Genomic DNA, 12,642 nt, shown 5'->3' on the forward strand with positions numbered 1-12,642 from the left:
CGCTGTCCCCTACGTTTATTGCAACTGCTAAGTGAGAAACGACATTCACAACTTCTAGGTCAAGAACAACAACTGGCGCGGGCCGGGCGTGCGTCGCCGGCGCGGCGGCTGCAGGGCTGGAGGGCGCCGGGGCCGCGGGCGCAGGCCGGGTGGGCTCCGCGGCGGGGGCGGGCGTCCTCAGCGGGCCCCGGAGCTAGGAGAGAGCACAGGCTGGGCCGGGCAGCGGGGGCAGCGGGGGCGCCGGGGGCAGCGGGGGCAGCGGGGGCGCCGGGGCGCCGGCCCCAGCCCCGGTTAGGGCGTCCGGGCCCCTGGAGCTGCCTGGCGGGCGGCGCCCCGGGCGGGGTCTGCACACGGGAGGGGCGCGCGCCCTGCGAGTCCCGGGGTCAGCTGGCAGGGGAAGCTGCCGGGGCCGGGGGGCGCGGGCGAGACCCCTCCTCTGCGCAGAACCGCCCCCCCCAGCGCCCCCAGGGTGAGGCAGTGAGGCCCGCTGGCCGCGGGGGCGACGGCACCCGAGCCCCGGGCTCCGGGCACCTCCCGGGCCTGACGCAGCGGGACGCTGGCCTCGGCGGGCGCGGGGCCGCGGGGGCCGTGGGTGCGGGCGGGGGCGGCGGCCGGGACCCCCTGTGCGGAGCCGACGCGGCCCGCCCTTTCCCCCAGCCAGGGGTCAGCGGCACCCCGCGTCGGCCGAGCTGAGCGCTCACTGAAAGGCTGTTGCTGACGCAGCGCCAGGGCGGCCGGACCCACGGCCCGTGGACTCCGAGCGTCAAGGAGCAGAGGCTGCTGGGAAGGCGTAGGCGGCAAGGGGCCCCGGGACTGGACGAGCCGCCGCCGCGCCCACCAAGGTCCCTTCTGCTCTGCGCAGGCGCCACGCGGGGCAGGCGTCGCCGCCGCACGTGGGAGACAAGGCCTGGGCGTGGCAGCCCCGGCCCTGCGGCCCCCACGCCTGGTGGGTTCTGAGGAGACGCCTAAGGGGCCCCCGGCCCCCCCAGGGCGGCCACGCCACGCGGCTGGGGCAGGGACAGGCAAGCCCGGACGCCGTAGGTCACATGGCCATGGCCACGTCCACCTGCCGAGGCACGGCGCTGCCCACAGGCCTGGGACGCACACGGCCCGTGACCAGCTCCCGCCTTAACGCCCGCGCGGCCAGCGGAGGCCGGGCGCTCCTGTCACCGTGCGCCCCGCGCCTGGCGCTCCTGGAGGGGCTCCCGCAGCTGGGGAGGGGCCGGGTGCGCTGCGCGTCAAGGCGCTGACGCCACAGAACACCGGGGCCGGCAGGGGCGGGGCCCGAGCCCCGTGGGCGGCTGGGCGGGGGGCTGCGCGTGGCCGGGGCGGGGGCATGGGGCGGGGGCCGTGCGTGGTGGGAGGCCGAGCCCCCGTGGGTGGCTGGGGCGGGGTCTGCGTGTGGCCGGGGACGGGCATGGCCCATCGGCCGGCCTGGGGTGAGGACGCGGGTGCGCAGAGCCCTCTTCCTGACCCTGAACTTCCCGGCACACGGGCTCTGCTCCTGGGTTTTGGGGTGGGAGGGGCCGCGCCTGCCAGCAGCGCCTCTGCGCCCCGGGAGGCCCTGGAAGGCCCCGGAAGGCGGCGGCCGCGCAGCCGACACGCACCTACTTGCTGGCCCGCTTGTGCCGGTACATCTGCATCATGCGCTGGCGGAAGACGTCGAACGTGTCCTCCTGCGGCTCCTGCCCGTCGGCGCCCAGCCCCTCCCCTTCCGACGGGGTCCCCCTGCGGGAGGCAAGAGGCGCCGGCTGCTGGGTGGGCCCCGGCGCTGAGGGGGCGCGGGCGACGGCGAGCGGGGCCCAGGGCTGCAGAGCCGGTGACGGCGGGGACGCGGGACGCGGGGACGCGGGCCCGGGCGGGGCGTCGGGCGCGTGGGGCGCTGCGGGGCCGGGGCGGAAGCGCGCCTGCGTCCTGGCTGCCCGGCACTGCCCGGCCCCCAGAGCGCGCGGCGAGGCCCGAGCAGCCGGCTGGGGTGGGACGGGCGCCCCCGGGCGCCGCCTCCGGCTACGTACACGCCGACGGGCTCGCGGATGCCCTCGCCGCACGAGCCCAGGCCGCGGCCCTCCTGCCAGCCCATCCTCTGCAGCATCTGGAAGCCGCGGTTCTTGTCCGTCAGCTTCTGCTGCGTGAACGCGTAGTCCTTGGGTTTCTGGGGACAGAGGGGCAGGCGCGGCTGCAGCCACCGGGGGGCGAGGACGCCGGCCAGCACCGCGCAGGGCAGCCGCCGTCCACCCCAGGGCGAGGGCGAGGGCCACGGTGACGGGGGGGGGGGGGGGGGGCGGGGGGGGACAAGGACGAGGAGGACCAGGGTGGGGAGGACGAGGCCGTGGGGGGCTCTGTCGGCCGCCCCCGGGGCCTCTGGGGCCTGTGCCCCCCGCCCGCCCCCGCCCCTCTCCCCGGTGCCCCGAGGGGCCTCCACGTCCGTCAGGCTCCCACGGGCCCTGCTCTGTGCCGCCAGCCGGGGGACAGACGCCACGCACGACCGCGGCGTGGATGGACCCACCCTCCTTCCCAGCAAGCCGCACTGTGGGCCCCCATCCTGCTCGGCTGCGCGCCGGGCTCCTGCGTCAGCCCCTGAAACGGGGCGCGGCGCAGTCGCGAGCGACGCCGCGCGAGGAGCCCCGCAGCCTCACCTTCTTCTTGGACATGGGGCGGCCCCGAGGCCTGTCGTAGGCGATTCGGACCGGCTCGTGGACTGGAAGACACGAGAGACATGTGCACACGCGCACGCACACGCGGGGGCGGCCCGCCTAGCCCGGGAACGCTGCCGGGAGGGCTCGGCCCGTGTGGGCGTCACCGCGGGACACGGGGACGTAGACCCCGAGCTCCCACCCAAGGCCGCGGCGGGGGCCCTTCCCGCAGTGGAGGGGACAGGTCCTGCCTGACGTCTCCCCCGCAGCGGGGCGCCCTCCGGGGCCGCGCCGTCCCACCGCTCGGGGGGTACCGGGGCCGGCGCGCGCTCACCTTTGGGCTCCTGGATGAGGCACACGCGCTTGGGCGCGGGGATCAGGCCGACCCTGAGCGACTTGCTGCTCACCCGCTTGCGGGGGAAGCAGGCCCCGCCTTGCGCCGGGGCCAGGGCCGGCGCGCCCGCGGGGCCTCGTCGGCGGGGGCCGTCGGCGGGGGGGCTGCGCTCGGGCCGGGCGGCCGCGCCTCCGGGCCGGGCCCCCCGGGGGGCCGAGGCCTCCCCGCGCGCCCCCTCCTCGTCCTCGTCGTCGTCCTCGTCCTCGGGCGGCGCCTCGGGGCTCTCCGGCGCGTCCTGCCGGGAGGGCTCCCCCTCGGAGGCCGCGCCCCCCGCCGCGGGGCCCCTGGCGCCCCCCCGAGGAGCGGCGCGGGCGCCGGGGGCGGGCGGGGGCGGCGGGAAGGAGATGGACGGGCACAGCTCAAACACCTTCTGGCGGTAGAACTTGAAGGCGGGGCTGCTCTGGTCGTGCAGGAACCTGGGAGCGGGGACAGCGCGTCAGCGGGCAGCTCCGGGCGCGGCCAGGACGCCAGCGCCACCGCACGCCGAGGCCGCCGCGGGCTGGTGGAGGCTGGAGGCGGTGCGCCGACGCCCTGACCTGCGCGCGGCGTCCCGGCGGCGAGGCCCTGCGGCGCGGCGCGGCGGTGGCAGTGCGGGCGGGAGGGACGCCGCGCGCAGGACCCGGTGGTGGCCCGAGGCAGGGGCTGGGGGGAGCGGCCTGGGCGCCCCTTGGCCCTGCGTGCAGGCGCCTCGCTGATCCCCGGCCCCCCACGCGCGAGGCCACGTCGGGGCATGGCGCCCCGGGAACCGACGCCCCCAGGCCTGAGGCCGCAGCACGGGGCTGCGCCGTCTGCAGGACGCCACGGGCGGCCGAGCAGTGGCGGGCAGCCCGCTCTGGCCGGGAAGACGCGCTCCTGCGTGCACGGCGTCAGCGTCCCTGCGGGGCGCCCGGCGCGCTCTGGGTCTGGACAAGCGGCCCAGAGTCCACGCAGGAAAACAAACGTGCGAGAGGGTGGGGGGACGGGAGAAGGCCGCGGGGAGGGCGCCGGCCCCACCCACCTGCTGGGAAGTAAAGGGGAGCCGGGAAAACAAAAAGAGAGACCCGGGGGCAGAGGAGAGAGGCGAGATGGACAGACGACGGGCGCACACCCGACGCCCATGCAGCAGACGGCTACTCAAGTCGGCCCCCGCGGCGCCCTCCGAGGGTCCTAGCGGAACCCCGAGACGCGCAGGCCCGGGAAGGAGACCGGGCGCCGGGGGTGTCCTCGCCACGGCTCAGCCCCGGGGCTGGGAGGGGAAGCCGAGAAGAGGGTTTGGCCTCCTGCTCTCCAGATGCCTGGACGGAGACGCGTCAGAACACGGGAGAACGTCACGGGAGAGCGTCGGCAAACACACGCCCGCCGAAGGACTCGTCTGCAGAACGACCGACGCTCGGGGCCCGTTACCGGGAGCGCGTGGCGCTCGGGGCTTAGCACCGCTGCCGCATACGAGGTCCTGGGCTCAGCCCCGGTACCTCCTAAAGCAAAACCAAAGAACCTTCCTCAATAAAGAAACGAACTGACACTAAAGAAGGCGGGTGGGAGTGGACGAGGCTCCAGGACGGGGCTCCCGGCTGCCACACAGGAGGGGCGACGCCCGGCTCCCGGGGCCTCCCGGCGAGGGCGAGCTGGCCCACGCGGCGCGCGGCCTGAGCTGGAGAGCTGGCGCGGCGAGAGGACACAACAAGCAGACAGAGAGAGAGAGAGAATGAGACGCGGCAGAGCCGGGAGCGGGGAGGCCAGGAGAGTGGGCGCCTCTCTCGCGCCGGAAGGTCCCAGGATCGTTCCCGGAGCCGCCCAATGAGAAGACAACAGACACAGAGGACACACGGCGAAGGGACAGAGAGCAGACAGCAAAGTACCAGGAGGAGATGAAAAACAAAATCTTTTTACAAGTTTTAAAACTTGCCTGAGAAAATGGGGACTTTCTTGGCCATCGCCTTGGCTCAAAGGCGGGACAGAGGCAGTGGGGGGGGGGGACGATGGGGCCGCAGGCTCTGCCCGCCCCACGCGCGACAGTTACCCTCGGACCGGACAACTGCACAGCTGGGGACCCCCGAGGGGCCCTTCGGCGGCAAGGGGCAGCAGGCGCGCCCGGAGAGGACAGGGCAGTCGAGGCCCAGGTCACGGGCCGGGGAGGGGCCGGCCTTGCGGGGCGGGAGGTCCCTGCGTGCGCACAGGCTGCACGCCAAGTGGGGGTGGCGCAGGGTGAGGTGGGGTGGGGTTTTTTCTGGAGCTCCTGCTGCAGAGTCACGACGGATGCGCTCGCGTGGACCAGACAGAAGAGCCCGGGAGCACGCCCCGGGAGCACGCCCCGGGAGCCCGGAGCCCCGGGAGCCGACGCCCACAGGACCGGGCGACCCGGCAGCGCGCCGCGTGGCCGCCGGGACACGCACAAGAGGGATGGACGCGAGCTGGGCGAGGCCCTGCATCCCGCAGGGCCCCGGGGCCGCGCAGTGAGTGAGGAGTCCAAGGCCCCCCCTAACTGGCCCAGGGCGAGGCGCCCCCGGTCGGAGGGCGCAGCGGGCACTGTCAGGGCCGCCGACGGGGGGACAGCAGCCCGCAGCCCCCGCCCCGCGCCGCGGCTCCGCGCCCAGACCCCGACGGAGGCAGCACCCACCTGCGGGGAGCCCACAGCGGGTGCCGGTGCGCCCCCCAGAGCGGGCCCCTCCCCAGCGCCCAGCGCCCAGCCCTCCAGGCCCACGCAGCCCCTCGGCGCCGGCGGGCAGGGCTGCCCTGGGAGCGTCCCCTCCCCGACAGCGCCTCCTCGGCCTCCGCGTCCAGCTCCAGGGTCCTCCACAAGGCTTTGCCTGCTACGCCAAGCCGCTCCCGCAGCCCCCCGCAGCCCCCGCAGCCCCCAGCCCCCCGCAGGCCCCGCAGCCCCCCGCAGGCCCCAGCCCCCGGCAGCCCCTGCAGGCCCCCAGCTCCCCGCAGTCCCCAGCCCCCCGCAGCCCCCGCAGGCCCCAGCCCCCCGCAGCCCCCGCAGCCCCCAGCAGGCCCCCAGCCCCACACAGGCCCCCGGCCCCCCGCAGCCCCCCGGCCCCCCGCAGCCCCCGCAGGCCCCGCGGCCCCCAGCCGGCCCCGGAGCTCCCCACAGCCCCCACAGCCCCCGCAGGCCCCCGCAGGCCGCAGCCCCCGCAGCCCCCGCAGGCCCCCAGCCCCACACAGGCCCCCGGCCCCCCGCAGCCCCCGCAGGCCCCCAGCCCGAGGCCGGCGGCCGGGACGCACCACAGGTCGGGGTTGTCGGTGCTGTTCTCGATGCTGAACTGCTCAATCTCGGGGCCCACCTGGGCCACAAACCGCGCCAGCTTCTCGGCCGTCTCCATGGTCTTGGCGTCGACTGCAAGGCACAGGCGGCGCAGGGCCAGCTGAGGGCTCGAGGCCCGTCCCCCCGCCGAGGGCTGCCGCGCGTCCCCACCATGATTGCCGCCAGGAGCAGGGCAGGGCGGGCGGTGCACGTGGGGACCGGCAGGCCGGCCGAGGAGAAGCCGTGGGAGGAGCGCGACGAGGAGACGAGGAGACCCGCAGCCCAGGGCCAAAAGGGCGGGAAGGGCGGGCGGAGGCACGTGGCACCACAGCTGGGTCGTGGGGTCCCAGGGACATGAGTGGGGTAAGGCGCCTCTGCGGTCACCCTGCCCCCGCCTGCTGACCAGCCCTCAGGAGAGCCGGGGGTGGGGCGCAGGCGAGGGCGCGGGGCGGGGGGCGTGGGCGCGGGGCGTAGGGCGGGGGTGTGGGGCGTGGGCGGGGGGTGCGGGGACTTGGGGCGTGGGCGCGGGGCCGGGGGCGCAGGGACGCGGGGCGGGGGACAAGGGGCGTGGGCGCAGGGCGGCGGCGAGCACTCACCGTCGGCGGACGGGCTGGCGGACGCGGTCGCGGGGCCTTGGGCGCCGTCCCCTCCTGCTGGCAGCGGCGCGGGGTCGGCGGCTTCCGGGCTGGGGTGGCGGGGCGGGGCGGCGGCGGGGGGCGGCGGGCAGTCCTTGGCCGCGTCGCCTCCGTCGGGCTTGGCGGGCCTGGGCTGCGCGGCGCCTGGCGCCTGCCGGCCGTGCGGCCTCAGCCTGGCGCCCGAGGACAGGAGCGTCTGGGTGCCCGTGGTCGCCCGCCTCGCCCGCCAGCCGCGCAGGCCCGGGGCGGCCAGGGGCCCCCGCCGCCGGCCGGGGAGCAGCTTCCTCTTGAGGCTGCGCACGCTGCGCGCGTACAGCATGGCCCTGACGGCGCACTCGGCCGAGCTGGGCGGCCGCGCGTCGCCCGGCGGCGCCTGCCTCCTGCGCTGCGTCTCCGCCAGCTTGAGCTTGTAGTACTTGTGCTCCAGGCTCTCCTCGTCGCTCAGGAACCTGCGCGAGCAGCGGGGCGACAGCACGGCGCGAGGTTGCCACCAGGCGCCACTCCTGCCCGTCCCGGGCAAGACGGGTCCTGGGTGCCTGTCTGCGTGGCGGGCCGAGCAGGGCGGCCGGAGGCACCACGCGCGGGCCACGCTCCCGCCCGCCTCCCCCCCAGTGGCCACGAAGGCGCCGGGTGGGTGGCCGGGCCCTGGCCCGAGCACGGGGGCTTGGCGCCCGCCCCGGCGTCATCCCCAGGCTGCTGTGCTCAGGGGTGACGCCCTGCAAGGGCCCGGCAGGCCCGGCTGCCCGCTGCCCGTCACCGGCGCGGCCGAGGCTGGCACGCGCGGGGCTGGGAGAGACGGCTGGCGGCGCGGCGTGCGGCAGGAGGCCAGGCGGGCGCACGGGCAGGGACGGCCCCGCTGGCCAGCGGGCGGCAAGCTGCAGCGGCCATGTCGACGCGCCGCCCGGGGGGCCGTGCCACACACCCGGAGCCCGCGGCCTGCGTCCTCCTCTCGAGACAGCAGCGACAGGAGCCCCAGCCCCCAGCCCGGGGCCGGCGTGCACAGGGCGGCGCATCCACCCCGAGGCCCGAGCCCGCCCTCGGGGGCACACCTGACCCCTGCGCCTGGCTGCGCGGGCCAGGGCTTCCGTCCTCCCGAGCCTGCGGCCGCCGCTCCTGGACCCGGCGCTCGCACCCAGGAGCCAAGGCCAGGCGCTGCGGGATGCCCAGGTGGACACGCTGCTTTCGGCCGCCGGGCCCGGTGGTGGGCGCTGCGGTCAGAAAGCGCCGCCCCTGTGCGGCCTCCTTGCCGCCCGCGCGGTGGTTCTGGGGCTGTCGCTCTCGGCCTGAGCCTGTCGCGCCGTGCGGGGCTCCCGGTGAGAGCTCGACGTGGGTCGGGGCGCCCCGTGCCCGGGCGGGCGGAAGCTGCTGGAACAGGCTGCGTTTGGCAGCTCGCTGCCCTGGACTCGCCAGGGTGGACCCAGTTCCCAGCGCACAGCCGTGCCCACGGGAGGGACGCTGGCCCGGTCCCGCGGCCCAGCAAAGCCACGTCCTCGAGGCGAGAGCCGGTGGGGTGCTGGCAGCCCGGCCACCCGGCCCCCAGCTCTGACGTGGCCGTTCCCTGGACGGCCGTGCGGCCGAGTCCAGGCCGAGGACGCCGGGCGCAGAGCCGCCTCCGAGCTCCCGGGAGGCCGGGGGAGGGCCCGGACGCCACGCACTGGCACATCCCTGCCCCCGGCCGGGGCCTGACCCCGCTGTAGACAGGGCCCTGGAAGACGGTTCCCTAGGAGAGGCCCCGACCCCACAGGCACAGGTCCTTACAAAGAAGACACCCGGACACGGGCAGACCGACAGCCACGAAGGAAGACGACACAGGACGGCGGCCCCATGCCTGAGAGCCGCGGAGGACCTCGGGCCAGGAAGCGCGAGGTGACGCCCTCCCGCCGCGTGCAGCCGCCCCGGCGCCAGGACAGCGGGCGCGCTCCTGCAGCAGCCCGCGGGCCCACGTCCGGGCACAGCCACTTCCGGGCCGAGGGCCCGGGGCGAGTTACTGACGCGCGCGTGCCTCGGTTTCTCCATCCGTAAGCCGCGGTGGGGGCGATCATGTGCCGACTTAGGTTCTGTGGTGATCGGCTGCCTGGGGACACTCGTGCCACCTCCTCTGCTCGTCCATGCTGTCGCTGCCCGCCGCGCTCCCCGGGATGACGTCGTCGGCCTCCCGCGTGGCCCTGGCTGACCGGGGTCTCTCGGCTTCTAGACGCCGCGGACGTGCGCGGCTCGGCCTCCGCTGCTGGCAGCAAGAGCCACGCCTGACGGGCCCGGTCAGGAACCTCCCGTCCCTCTCGCTGCTTCTCTCCTTCCGCCCCGGGGCTCCCGTGACGTTTCTGTCCCTCCCTTCTCTGGGTGAGCAGCTTCCCGCCGTCTTCCGCTCCGTTGGAGGCGTCGCTGGGAGCGCGCGCCAGCCGGGGCCGGGCACCGCGGCGTCCCCGGGCAGAGGCAGCGCCGAGCGCCGAGCCGGCCGAGCCCGCGAAGGCTGCCCGCGTCCCCGCCGCGCGAGGCTCCCCGCGCCCTTCCGTTTCCCTCCCTGGCTTTCCACTGGGCTGAGCCCATTTCCTCTTCTCTCCTTTTCTCGGTACCGGGGCCGGCACTGAACCCGCGCTCAGGCCGAGCCACATCGGCTTCCCGAGTGGTTTTTTCATTTGTTTGTTGTTTGACTTTTTGTTTTTAGGAGGCACCGGGAACCCAACCTGGGTCCCCCCACGTGGGGAGCAGGCGCGCTACTGCGTCAGCCACACCTGCTCCCCGAGCCCCTCTCCTCGGCTGTCGTTCCCGCCCGGCAGCACGAGCGTGTAGATGCCGCTTGTTCCTTCCGTGCTGTCCTCGACGCACGCCAAGGCCGGCTCCCCCGCCGCTGTCACCCCTCGAGCCCGTGCCCGCGCCCCCTCCTCGCCACCTCACGTTCTCAGGCCACCCCCAACAGCAGCCGCGTAGATTTTGTCACCGGGGCCCAGGGACAACTTCTGCAGAGGCGGCCGGAGGGGCTCCTGGCCGCCTGCGTCTCCCCGAGGCTGGAGCCGTGGCGGCTGGTGGCCCGTGCCCGAGGCGGCGGGTGCCTCCTGGGGAGCGTCCCCGGAAGCGAAGCTCGCGGGGGGAGCCTCCGAGGTCCGCGGGACCTTGGGGCAGGCACGGACGCGCTTTCCCTCGTGCCCGCCCGGGAGCTCCGGTCCCCTCTGAGTGTGGAAAGAAGCGGGACTGCCCGGGGCCTCTGCGGGCAGGGCCTCCTGCCCAACGCCCGGAGCGCCCCGACCCCGGGAGGAGGCGCCGCAGGCCTCGCCTGTCTCCGTGGGGAGTCAGGCAGAAACATCCAGAAAGACTGACACGAGCGTGCAACGAGACAGAGGCAGCTGGACAACAGCTGAGAGGCTGAAGTGACCGCCTCCGAGGAGAGAGCCGGGACGGAGGGTCCCGGCACGTACATTTCCTTTTCATGACAAGTCCAGCGGATTCTCTCGTAAACCACGAGAGCTCCTCTGATTGACAAACACAAACACACCCCACGCAGCGCAGCTCCCGTTTCTTCGCCGTCCGTTCCTGTCCCTCTTTCCGTCTGCGGGAGCCCCGTCTCTGGGCAGCCCCCCAAGGCCAGCCCTGCGGCGCGCTGCTGCCCAGCTCCCTTGCTGCTTCTCCATCCAAATCTACTCCCTCGGCAACCGCCGGGATTTTGATGTCAACAATCGTATTCTTCATTTCCAAGATCTTTTCCACCAAGCAGTCCCCGTCTCCCGGGTACGGTGTGTTAGTACCCACGCAACACGCGCGCACACGGGACTCTCCCTCCCAGACGCCGGCTGCTGGCTGAGCTCGGCTGCTCCTGCCCCGTGGTTCTCCTCAGGCATCCGATCGCTGGCCGGGGGCTCACTCCTGACTTTGCCCACGACCCCCCACCCGCTGCGGTCCCCGGTGACCGAGACCTGCTGGCCGTGGGCAGCGGCCGCGGGGCGCCCCGTGTCCTCTCGGGGGCCGTGCACTCAGGGCCCCTCTCCCTGGAAACCGCGCTGCTGCTTCTGAGACTGAAGGCCGCTTCCCGGAGGCGCTGGCGCCAGCCCCGTGGCCGCGGAGGCCCTCAGCTTCCTCCTCGAGCAGGTGGCGGCCGCGGCCACACGGCCTGCCCGGGGGCCCGGCGCTGCCCGGCCAGCTGAGCGTCTGTGGGGAGAGGACGCGGGTTCCGACTCCCGGGGCCGTGGGGGCTCAGCCAGGCAGGGCCGACGCAAGTGCAGCGCCCTGACATGAGCGTGCTTGCGGAGTAAGCGTGTTGGGTAAGCCGTGCTGGGAAGCTCGTGTGGGGATTTTACAATTTTCAATGCGTGAAAATAAGCCAGGTGAGCTTGAGAATCGCTCACCACCACAGCCTAACAAGCGCCGTCCTCTCGGGCCTGCCGGCACCGTCGGGGATGCCCGCACCTTTCGAGTGCCTTCCCCATCCCAACGGCAGGACGCAAGACAGCGCGGCACGCGCCCACCACAGCGGGCCCGCAGAGGCCACGCAGGAGGGGCCCGGGCAGCGCTCGCACGGGGAACCGCACGCGGGGAAGCGCGTTCCCAGAGGGCAGCACGCGGCAGCTGGTGCCAGCGACCCGCCGGGTGGGATCTGGGGGTGCGGGCTGCAGCCTCAGCTGGGGGTGGCCCCCAGGGCCACGGGCAGCGTCAGGAAACGCTGCTGGGGGTCACAACAGGGGGTGCGGCTCGTGGCCAGTGGGCAGCGGCTGCTGTGCCGTCCTGCGAGGCCCAGACTGTCCCAGAGCAGAGAGCACCATGGCCCCGAGAGCCGACAGGGCCGAGGGAAAACATGCCAACGTAGGTCAAAAGCCACCGAAACACCGCCTTCTTCCAGACAGCACCCTAACTAAAACGCAGACAGACGCCAGCAAACGCGCTCGCTGTGACTTTACACGGCGGGGAAGGCGGCTGCACGAGACCCCACGGGAGGCCGAGCGGGCACGGCGCTGGTGGACGACGCTGAGGGAGAGCGCGCTGGACGCCGTCGCAGGGGCCGCCGCGGGCGGAGCGGGGCTTGTGGGGAAGCCGGCCCTACGGGGTCGGGGTGACACGCAGCAGAGCAGCTCCCTCGCTGCGATTGACGTGGTCGGCCCTCGGCACAAGGGTAAGAAAATAAAAATAAAGACCTAAAAGCAGGGGCAGAGCGGGAACGCACGCCCAGCGCTGCACTCTCAGGGCGAGCGTGCGCAGCAACTAACACCTTTGCTTTTATGCGTCCCCCTTTTTCCCTAAGGACAGATGACATTTTGAAAACCTTTGAAAAAGGTGAACTACCTGTGAAAATCCCCCGCTCCCAGCAATCTAATCCCGAGAGGTGACTAAGGGCTCCAGAAACTTGGATGCGTGAAGCTCTTCCCGGAGGCACGGGCTAAAGTGGGGTCCCCGACGTCCTCCCGGGCCAGCGAGGCTGGAGGCGCCTTCTCAAATCCGACCCACGGGAAGCAGGGACCACGGCGGGGTCCCACGTTACCCGAGGAAAGGGCCGACGGCGCCATCATAGGCCAGCACAGCCACGTTCACCACGACACACCCAAGCACCCCGCGGCGTCCCCGCGCCGGCCCCGGGCCTACCAGTAAGTGGGGTCCTCCTGGAGAAGGGCGCGCTCCTTGGGGGACAGGCTGCCCTCGGCGACGCGCTTCGCCAGCTTGTCGATGGTCTCCACCACCTTGCGGTCTGCTCGCTGGGGCACTGCGGCGACAGAAACGCGGCGCTGCGGTCGCATGGGACTCCACGGGGCCCAGCGGGCGGGCACGACACCCGAG

General features: G+C 74.3%; 1 protein-coding gene across 3 annotated transcripts in view; it reads right to left on the minus strand.

Moving 5' to 3' along the window:
• SUGP2 (SURP and G-patch domain containing 2) overlaps positions 1 to 12,642 on the minus strand; it is a 22,161-nt gene continuing 9,519 nt past the window's right edge. For all 3 annotated transcript variants that reach the window (XM_058292804.2, XM_058292802.1, XM_058292803.2), the window contains exons 4-11: positions 12,451 to 12,568; positions 6,847 to 7,334; positions 6,232 to 6,343; positions 2,968 to 3,443; positions 2,637 to 2,698; positions 2,016 to 2,152; positions 1,608 to 1,728; positions 1 to 193 (exon numbers count right to left, since the gene is read on the minus strand). In XM_058292804.2, the coding sequence (XP_058148787.1) occupies positions 1,608 to 1,728; positions 2,016 to 2,152; positions 2,637 to 2,698; positions 2,968 to 3,443; positions 6,232 to 6,343; positions 6,847 to 7,334; positions 12,451 to 12,568 (1,514 nt within the window). In that variant the 3' untranslated portion in view covers positions 1 to 193. The remainder of the gene's footprint in view (positions 194 to 1,607; positions 1,729 to 2,015; positions 2,153 to 2,636; positions 2,699 to 2,967; positions 3,444 to 6,231; positions 6,344 to 6,846; positions 7,335 to 12,450; positions 12,569 to 12,642) is intronic.

The sequence above is a fragment of the Dasypus novemcinctus genome, unplaced genomic scaffold (assembly GCF_030445035.2).
Source record: "Dasypus novemcinctus isolate mDasNov1 unplaced genomic scaffold, mDasNov1.1.hap2 scaffold_301, whole genome shotgun sequence".
NCBI lineage: Eukaryota > Metazoa > Chordata > Mammalia > Cingulata > Dasypodidae > Dasypus > Dasypus novemcinctus.